This window comes from Lycium ferocissimum, chromosome 10, assembly GCF_029784015.1.
Source record: "Lycium ferocissimum isolate CSIRO_LF1 chromosome 10, AGI_CSIRO_Lferr_CH_V1, whole genome shotgun sequence".
Taxonomy (NCBI): domain Eukaryota; kingdom Viridiplantae; phylum Streptophyta; class Magnoliopsida; order Solanales; family Solanaceae; genus Lycium; species Lycium ferocissimum.
This window is the reverse complement of record NC_081351.1, coordinates 20,705,811-20,716,099: the sequence shown is the minus strand read 5'-3', so window position 1 is coordinate 20,716,099 and position 10,289 is coordinate 20,705,811. Positions and strand designations below refer to the sequence as shown.

The 10,289-nt window shown below is 30.5% G+C and overlaps 1 protein-coding gene across 1 annotated transcript; it reads right to left on the bottom strand.

Annotated features, from left to right (window-relative positions):
* Positions 1–417: 417 nt before the first annotated feature.
* LOC132032767 (pentatricopeptide repeat-containing protein At5g48730, chloroplastic) lies at positions 418–4,915 on the bottom strand. The gene is made up of 4 exons (XM_059422474.1): positions 4,570–4,915; positions 2,708–3,114; positions 1,182–2,287; positions 418–853 (listed from the first exon to the last, which is right to left on the bottom strand). The coding sequence occupies exons 1-3, from the start codon at positions 4,876–4,878 to the stop codon at positions 1,597–1,599; spliced, it is 1,407 nt and encodes a 468-aa protein (XP_059278457.1). The 5' UTR covers positions 4,879–4,915; the 3' UTR covers positions 418–853; positions 1,182–1,596.
* Between the last annotated feature and the right edge of the window lie 5,374 nt (positions 4,916–10,289).

The following is a 10,289-nucleotide window of genomic DNA, read 5'->3' as shown; positions in this document are numbered from 1 at the left end:
AAGTGATCGGACCCGTAAACAAGGAGTAAGAGCAGAAAAATTTTAAAAACTTATCTACAAATAATTTTTATGTTGGTTTGGGCCCGGGCTTCACATATTATTATATATATATATATATATATATATATATATATATATATATATATATATATATATATATATATATTTCCAAATAGTACAAAGAGTGTAAGTATAATCAAATGAATATATAATTATTTATCTTTTTTACTATGGTAACTAGTATTTTTTGGAACATCCCCTAAAACTTGTGCTTCATCATTTTTCTTCATTTGTTGCTTACTTTCTTCTTCTTTTTCCATTTCATGGTCTTGCTTATTCTTGATAAAATCATAACGATACAGAGAAGATTAGAGTAAAATCTAAAAAGGCATAATATTCACTCTTAGCAAAATATCATTCTCCAACTATGTGTTTTCCCTATAAATTCAAGAATTGAAATCTCAGTAACAGCTGCAATGTTTGATTTGTCTAACAGCCTAACTTACACAATTTGAATATACCAGCAGGACAAGCTTCTGAAAATGTATTGATTGATCCATACGGTTGGACATTGTTTGCACCAAATAACCTGCTTGAGCTATGTTGCTCAGACTCTTCAAAAATGTCACCATGTACGTGTCCGGATCATACAAAGGTAGTGCAATTTTGGAGAGTCCAAACAACATTAGCTTCAACGGGCTTTAGCAAACAGTTTCTTAAAAAACACATTTGGAAAAGCTAATTCTTTGATTGCTGCCCAAGATCTGCTACTCCAATTGAGCCTCAAGAGGCTAAGGAAACCTGAGTTTGCAAAAATCATCGACTGCTCCTCTCCACCGGGGTCCAGTTCCAACTGACAAGATGCAATAAATCCATTTTTAGACATATCAAAACACTGTCGAATGTTAAATTATATCTCGAAAGAAAAAACTGATAGGTTTATGAAAACTAAGACAAATAAATTAGCAGTTGCACTATGTATTCCCTCAATATAGTGAAATACTGAGGTCAATTTACGAATATCTTTCGTGGAATCCATAAATACAAGTACGAAAAGGTATTTGGTCAGTCTCTCCCCTATTCATCAGTATGCTTCTCGAGATAAAAAGTTAAATAGGAAAATTCACATTAGCGATGTACACCAGAGCTAGTTCCATCTAAAAGGCACGTAAACAATTTACCTGATTGTATCCATTGGTGATTTGAGCTGATTAACGACAATCCTTTTCCTTTGCTGACACAGCATTCAGTTCAAAGTTAAGGCTAAGCCATTTAGAACAGCATCTCAGTAGTTATCGGACCACGAACAGAGTTTTTCGGTAGGTCCGAAGTCAGTCGGTTTTTGCAGTGTTTTCAGTAGTGCTTTTTTTGGTAGTCACCGTTAGTTTTTAAGTCCATTCTGTTAGTTGGACCAAAGGTGCTCCACTTTAGCAAACTTAAGGGACTAAAGATGCTCAAGGTTATATTTGAAGGACCAAAACAGACCTGCTCCCATAGATAAGGGGCAATTTTGGCTAAAAACTCCCAAGAACACGTGATGCACAAAACACCTTTTGGCTTGGCTCATTGCATTTGCTAGCCCTTTGAACTATGAAGCTATCGCGCCTTCTCCAATGAGGCAAGTAGGTTTCGTAGCTCGGTTGCTTTGCTAGTCATTCCATTTACTGAATATGCTTTAATCATACTTCTGTATGTTATCTTATCTGGCTTACATCCACTTCTTTCCATCATCTCGAGCACCCCTTTCATCTCTGTAAAGGATCCCATCATCCCATATGCATCCACTAGGCAGTTAAAAAACACCGTGTCAAGAGCCACGTCAGAATTCTCAATAAACCGCAAAACACCTCCAAGTTTTTCAGCTTTACCAGATTTCCCATAAGCTCTTACAAGAGAACAAAGAGTAACACAGTTCGGTCTTATCCTCTCAGATTGCATCAGCCTAAAAAGAAATTCCATCTGCTTTATATCCCCAGCCCTTCCAAATGCATCTATTACGATATTGTAAGTAACTATGGTCCATGAAAAATGGTATTTCTGCATAAACTCCATTACAGCACCCATTTTCTCGTAATTTTCTGTTTTCCCGTATGAATCTAAGAGTATGTTGAATGTCTTGATACTGGGTTCAATTCCAGCACTTTGAAACTTGTCATAGCATTTTTCCATCATTTCTATTTGCCCACTGCCACCGAATGCTCTCAATGTTGAGTTCATGGTCCACACATCTGGCTTGCAGTCTTTTCGCCTCAGCATTTCGACAAGTGTGGATTCCATCTCTTTGAACCTATGGCAATTAAAGAAATATGGAATCAATTTTCCTATAAGTTAGATATGATTGTGGAGCTTAAGGTTTTCCATCTAATAATCCGCTTAATGTGTTTAAGTGGTTTCATCTCCATTTTGGATTCACGAGTTGATAGAGAACTCATTTTTTAGTTGTGTATAATTAGAGAAAATGATAAAAATGGTCTTTCATGTTTGAGGGTGGGTTCATCATAGTCCCTTAAGTATGCACTGAACAATTTTGGTCCACTGAACAATTTTGGTCCTTTAAGTTCGCCAAAAGGTAAATACTGATAGGACAAATGTTCAGTGCATTTCTTTCATAAAGAGACCATTTCTTTCATTCTCTCTGTATAATTAGAATCTTGTCAGCTATGGTGAAAATTGGAAACTGAACCATAAGAATGAATAGCGATCGAACCTTTTTGCTTTGCCATAGGAATCAATGAGTGTATTATATGTTACTGTATTGGGCTTGATCCCCATACGTTCCATGTCAGAAAGCACGATTTGCACTTTGTCAAAGTCATAAACCTGCAGGCAGGACTTTATCAGGATGGTATACGTGAAGACATCAGGTTCACAGTTCGGAGTGTTCTTCATCTCTTCCAGGATAGAAAAAGCTTCGTGAAAACGCCCACTACGGCTATAGGCAGACAAAAGAGCAGTGTAAGCTTCTTGATTCACGACACAACCTTCCTCTACCATCGTCTCGAATAAAGATTGTGCTCTCTCAGGTTGCTTACATTTCCCAAGCATGACAATTAATTTGATATAAATACCCGGGTTAGGCCTATACCACAACTGCTCCTGGAGGAGTTCAAAGACCTGAAGGCCAAGAAGAAAAAGTTAGTATTGTACCTTTCTCAGTCCAGACAAAAACTGAACCATCATAATCACTTCCCGGAAAAAACTTCAACTTAGATTCCAAAGTTAAGAAACAAAAAGGGCATAAAATATCAATAGGTACTTCAAATTTGTTGTACAATATGCAGTAGTGATATACGTTATTCAGTCCAGAGGAAAGTTGCACCATGAACTATGTTGCTCAACTCGCCAAAAATGTTGCGGCACCCGTGTCGGGTCGTCCAAAAATACATAGTTTTTGGAGGATCCGACACATATCCAACGGTATTTCTGAAGAGACCGAGCAACATAGACCATGATTATCAATTCCCAGAACAATTCCAACATGATTCCAAAATTAAAAGAATCAAAAAGAGCATAATAGCTTATTATGTGCTTCAGCAGTTGTACAGCATGCATTTATGATTACACCTTTCTCATTCTAGACTAAAGGTGGGACCATGCTTATCAATTTCCAGGAAAAAACTCCAACTTGGACTCCAAAATTAAGAATCAAAAAGAGCATAAGAATTTAACACATTCTTTAAGTGTCTTGTATAATATGCATTTATCATTGTACCTTCTCCAGTCTAGACAAAAGAATTGCACTATGATTATCAATTCCCAAGAAAAAAAAAATTCTTGGGTTCCAAAATTAAGAACCAAAAAGAGACTAAAAACTCAAAATGACTGTCCAACTCAAACAAATCCCGTCAGCGAAAAGGGTATATTTGCACCATTTTGTAACAGCATAGGTATATATACACCACTTTTGTAACGAGGGGTATATATGCTCTAAATCGCAAAGTTGAGGGGTATGTTTGCACCTTTCCCTTAAGACTTTGACAAAAAGAAAAAAAAAACATAAAAACACAAGTGTTGTACCATATGCAGTTATGATTGTACCTTCTTCAGTCCAGACAAGAGTTCACCAAAATTATCAATTCCCAGAAAAATCCCAACTTGGTTTCCAAAATTAAGAACCAAAAGGAGAGTAAAAAAACCCAATTTACGTTCCACAATTAAGAATTTGAAAAAAAGAAGGCACAAAAACTTAATATGTTCTTCACAGGTTTTGTACTATATGCAGATATGATTGTACCTTCCTCAATCCACACTAAAATTATCAATTCTCAGAAAAAATCCAACTTGGGTTCCAAAATTAAGAATTTGCAAAAAAAAAAAAAAAAAAAACTACTTCCCTTTTTTTTTTTTTTCTTTTTTTTCTTTTTTGTATGCAAATTCTTAATTTTGGAACCCAAGTTGGATTTTTTTAAAATGTATTTAATAAAATAAGCAATTAAGAATCAAAAAGAGAGCATAAAAGCTTATTACGTGCTTCAGCAGTTGTACAGCATGCATTTATGATAGTACCTCAGAAAAATTGCAATTTGTGTACCAAAATTAAGAACTAAAAAAAAAAAAAAAAAACTTAACCTTAAGAGCAGATTCCCAACGTAAAGCAGTAATACGTTCATGTAGTGCTTCAAGAACACTACGTGGCAATAGTTTCTTTGAATTCCCTTTCTTTTTTTTATTCTCAATTACTGCTTTTGTTGCTTCTCTACGTAGAATTATAGATATTGCTTTTTGTGATGCTATTTTTTTATTTGTTTCTTCTTTTCTCTCTTTTGCTTCTTTCTCCTTCAACTTCGAATTCGGGTCAATGGGTATGTTCCTTCGGGTTAACGGGTCGGGTCTTGGTGGTCCGAATGATGATGGAGGAATTGGATTGAGAGAAGCCATGAGAGTTGAGTTGTGTTCACTGAAAATATGAGGCTGAAAGATTTTTGAAGTATAAATTGGGAGAAAAATGACAAAAGTGGTACCTTATCTTTGGTAGCATGATCAAAATAGTCCCTTAAGTATCAATTAAAAGCTTGAGTCCTTTGTATTTGTGAAAAAAAAAAAAAAAAAAAAAGTGAGTAATTTTTTGTCACTGTCACATTGTATTATTAGATTGTTAAATTTAACCGGAAATGTGGAAAAAAATAACCAGAAACACCAAAAGGCACAAGATAAAAAGCTATACAAAAAAAATAGAGAAAATGGAATCCAAATTCAAGATTTTCCTTGGGACGTATCGGGAAGGATTTGGAATAAAATAATATCGATTCATACAGAAGAAAAGGTTTTCTATTGAATAATAGAAATTTCACATCAAAAAATTTACACCAGTCACTTGAGATAAATCAAAATAACATAAATTACCCAATTTCTCGCTTTTAACATCATAGTTTAGTAGGTATTACTGAGAACAAAGTATATATTGGAACAAAATAACAAAAAACATCCCTTATTCTTGGTAGCATGTTCAAAATAGTCGGTTACTATCAATTAAAAAATTAACTATAAATATTAGAAATTTGAGTCAAAATTTCAAAAATCACAATATAAAAATCTAAACCAAAGACAAAAAAAAAAAGACCAAAAAATTGCACTAAACTCTTGAAATGAACCACAAATAACATAAACTGCAAAATCTGTAATTTCATATGTGAGTTCTCATTAAGTATTTTCTATTTCACATTTCTAATTAAAAGTTAACAATCAAAGTTTGGTAGAAAATCAGGCGGAGAGCAAAAGTGCTCATTTTTTGCAAACTTAAAAGACTAAAAATAATCAAGTGATACTTAAAGGACTATTTTGAACCTGCTATAAAAATAAGGGACCAATAACAATATACCCAGTAAATTCCCACAATGTGGGGTCTGGGGAGTGTAGAGTGTACGCAGAGGTTGTTTTCGAAAGACCCTCGGCTAAAAAGAGAACAAGACAAAAGGTCAAACAAGGAAAGCATAACAAAACAATATGAAAACGAGAAGCAACAAAAGCGGGATAGTCATGATAAAAGTAGCTACCATAAATAAATAAGATACTCGAAGTACAAAACCCAATAATATAAGCAGAAATCAGATGGCAATAAACGAATGAGCAAACTACAACTACTAGGACGAAAGAAGTAAGCGAAACTACCTCCTAACCTTCTATCCTAATCTGAGTCCTCCACAACCTCCTATCTAAGGTCATGTCCCTGAAAGTTGAAACTTGCGTCATATGTCCTATCTAACCACCTCTCCCCAATACTTCTTTGGCCTACCTCTACCTCTCTTGAAACCGTCCATAGCCATCCTCTCACACCTCCGCACTGGGGCATCTGTGTCTTTCCTCTTGACATGTTCAAACCATCTCAGACTATTTTGATTATTTTCTCTCCTTTTTATTAGACTAGTTTTTGGGCAAGAAAAGAAGAAATGAAAATTAGACTATATGTTTGACCATGCACAAATTTTATGATTTTTTTTTTTATGCTAACAAAATTTTATGATGTTAATTTTACACTTATTTACTACTACTAGTTACGGGAAGGCCCGTGCTAAGCCCGGACCCAAACTCAAAATAGAAATTCTTATTAAATACGTATAACGTGACACATTTTCTACCGCATAATTAATTTAATGTAGTTGCAGGTTAATGATATCTTATTGATAAGTTTTATAATTATTAAAGTTTCTTCGTCACACAATTAGATGATTTTTAATGAAAAATTTATTTATGAAGAAGAAAGTTAAGTAGAAAAATTAACAAATCTCAAAGGGACACAACGACTCGATATCCTATACTAACATTGATTATGATAAAGTATGATAATTACAACTTGCAAAGCTCATAAATCAAAACGTGACACATTTTCTACCGCATAATTAATTTAATGTATTTGCAGGTTAATGATATCTTATTGATAAGTTTTATTATTATTAAAGTTTCTTCGTCACACAATTAGATGATTTTTAATGAAAATTTTATTTATGAGGAAGAAATTTAAGTAGAAAAATTAGCAAATCTCAAAGGGACACAGTGACTCGATATCCTATACTAACATTGATTATGATAAAGTATGATAATTACAACTTGCAAAGCTCATAAATCAAAAAATATTTTCTTTTTTTTTGTGAATTTATGAGCATGTGATTTTATTCATGGATAAAAACCGATTTGTTTTGACATTTATTAAATTTTCATTCATTATCTTACGTCAAGGGTTTATGCTAGTTAAATATGATTTTTCACCTTAGTTTCAAACTAAATTCAAGAAATAACCTATATTTATTAAATTGAACCTCGAGATTCAATAAAATTTAATTCTTCATGTATTCTCTGTACTAAAAAAAAATTAAACTTAGTTAACCAAACAAGAGATTTTAAAGATAACCAGATCTCAATAGATGACATTGTCTCCATTTCAACACTATATAGCATCATTTAAAAAAATTTACTTTCTGTATTTATAATAAATCATAGACATTTCAAAGGCGGCGTATAAAATTGTCCATAACTTTTTTATTAGGCTAAAATTACATTCTTGAAAAAATTATCTTGTAAAATAAAAAAAGAACCTAAAAGTAATTAATTGAAAAGTTTGACATTAATTTGGAAACTTTTGTGAGGACTACAAAAGTCCTTTGATTGTTCCTTATATATAGTAATACATTTTCTACCGCATAATTAATTTAATGTATTTGCAGGTTAATGATATCTTATTGATAAGTTTTATAATTATTAAAGTTTCTTCGTCACATAATTAGCTGATTTTTAATGAAAAATTTATTTTTATGAGGAAGAAAGTTAAGTAGAAAAATTAGCAAATCTCAAAGGGACACAATGACTCCATATCCTATACTAACATTGATTATGATAAAATATGATAATTACAAGTTGCAAAGCTCATAAATCAAAAAATATTTTCGTATTTTTGTGAATTTGTGAGCGTGTGATTTTATTCACAAATAAAATCGATTTGTTTTGACATTTATTAAATTTTCATTCATTATCTTGCGTCAAGGGTCTATACTAGTTAAATGTTATTTTTCACCTTAGTTTGAGACATAATTCAAGAAATAACCTATATTTATTAAATTGAACCTCAAGATTCAAACAAATTTAATTCTTCATGTATTCTCTATACTCAAAAAAAAAAAAAATTAGTTAACCAAATAAGAGATTTTAAAGATAACCCGATCTCAATGGATGACATTGTCTTCATTTTCAACACTATATGGCATCATTTAAAAAAAATTACTTTCTGTATTTATAATAAATCATAGATATTTCAAAGGCGACGTATAAAATTGTCCATAACTTTTTTATTAGGCTAAAATTACATTCTTGAAAAAATTATCTTATAAAATAAAAAAGGACCTAAAAGTGATTAATTGAAAAGTTTAACTTTAATTTGGAGACTTTTGTGAGGACTACAAAAGTCTTTTGCTTGTCAAGGGACAACCAAGGGTATTTGTAATCCTCACAAAAGCTTCCAATTTAATGTCAAAATTTTTAATTAATTACTTTTAGGTCCCAAATTTATTTTTTAAGGTCAAAGTTCCTTTTATTTTATTGTCTACTTTTCATTACTTTACTACTATATATAAGGGAGAATACTCATTTTTTGTAGTCTTCACATGAATTTTTTTCGACTCTTTTTACCCCTAATTGAAAAATTAATGGCTTTGTTAATGTTCACATATTTTGGTAAATTTTGAGAACTTTAAGGACTTTTTCATGACACTAAAAATGATGATGTTATGGTAAAGGTTATAGAGGCCCCACCAAGCATACTCATACATATTTGAATCTTTTATGTAGAAATATTAAACTTGTTTCAAATTATGTTTTTCTTAAAAATTTATTATAAACACATAAAGAATTATCATGTCATTTAATTCTATCTTAATATAGGCTTAATTATTGAATTAAAATATTATACTTATAATACTATTTATTGATGTTATTTACCAATTATCATTTGCTATTTTAATTTTTTATTTGTCCATTTAGTAATTCGTTTTAATTTTCTCCTCCAATCTTATGCCGTACTTGCTGGCGAACATAAATAATTTATAAAGATTTCACTTAAGTTTGGATTAAGTTTTAAATTAAGAAAATAAATATAAATAACTTATATCATTGTTAAATACTTCAAAAATGTATCAAAAATGTAAATTACAGTCCCTCTGTCTCAATCGAAAAAAATGAATTCCAAAGTACGGTAATTAATCAATAAATTTTACATGCGCACACTATTAACATAATATTTTTTTTACTATATTAAAAGAGTAACTATAAAATATTATTTTTATATATTCTTAAAATGTTTGAAAAAATAATGTACAAAATAATGTAGTTAAAGAAAATACAATTTGATTTTCAAACAGTAATAATACTAGACAATAGCAAAAGTTATATTTTTTATATTTTTAAATATTAAAATATTTTGCAAAATATCGGATAATCAATATTTTATATAGTTTAGGATAAAATAGTTACATTAACATGAAATAGTTATTACAATGTAGATTTCATAAAATGTTTATTAAATTATCAAAAGGTAAAAAATGTTATTTTTAACATGCATCTTTTGGAAGGTAAAAGAAAGCTTAAAGTCGTAACAATTAATTTTATTGACTTTTCAATATTTTTTTTGTGATTTAATTTGAAAGAATATCTACAAAAAATTCTTGTAACATCAAGGCTTTTTATTATTTATATTTATTTGTAAGTTAACTTTATTGATTTCATCATGCAACAATATTACACATCAAGTATTTTTTACATAAATTGAATATTATAATATCTTTGGTAAAAAAATAAGTTAGCCAATATGGATTTAATTCAAAGAAACAAATGAGATTAATTTAACATATGAAAACTCAATTTGGATCATCAGAGACTTTAATTTCAAAAACTTTAAGTAAAATGAAAATAGAAGAGCTTTCAAATGTTTGATTTTTTTTTTTAAAAATCTAATATATAAACTAAGAAAAATACTTTCCTTTAATTTTCAAGTACGTTTTTGTACTTTAATGTTTCAAAAGTCTTTCGAAGTATCAGATTGATGTTACAAAAACAAAGAAGCAAGAGCAGAAAAAATTTAAAAGATATCTACAAATTAAAATTTTAACGTCAGTTTGGACTCGAGCTTAGCACGGGCCAAATGACACTAGTAATTATATAAATAGTAATGAAAGGATTTAATCTATATATCTACCGTATATGTTAACCTATTAATTTTATGATGTTAATTTTACACTTATAAATTAATCTATATATTTACCGTATATGTTAACCTATTATAACAGGTTACATATTACATTCTCCAT

Excerpts from the sequence above, each read along its gene's own strand:
- LOC132032767 (XM_059422474.1), bottom strand. The coding sequence starts at position 4,878 with ATGGCTTCTCTCAATCCAATTCCTCCATCATCATTCGGACCACCAAGA. Across the intron at positions 3,115-4,569 it reads GTTGGGAATCTGCTCTTAAG|GTCTTTGAACTCCTCCAGGA; the intron begins GTTAAGTTTTTT and ends CTTGGCCTTCAG. Across the intron at positions 2,288-2,707 it reads TCCTATGGCAAAGCAAAAAG|GTTCAAAGAGATGGAATCCA; the intron begins GTTCGATCGCTA and ends TAATTGCCATAG.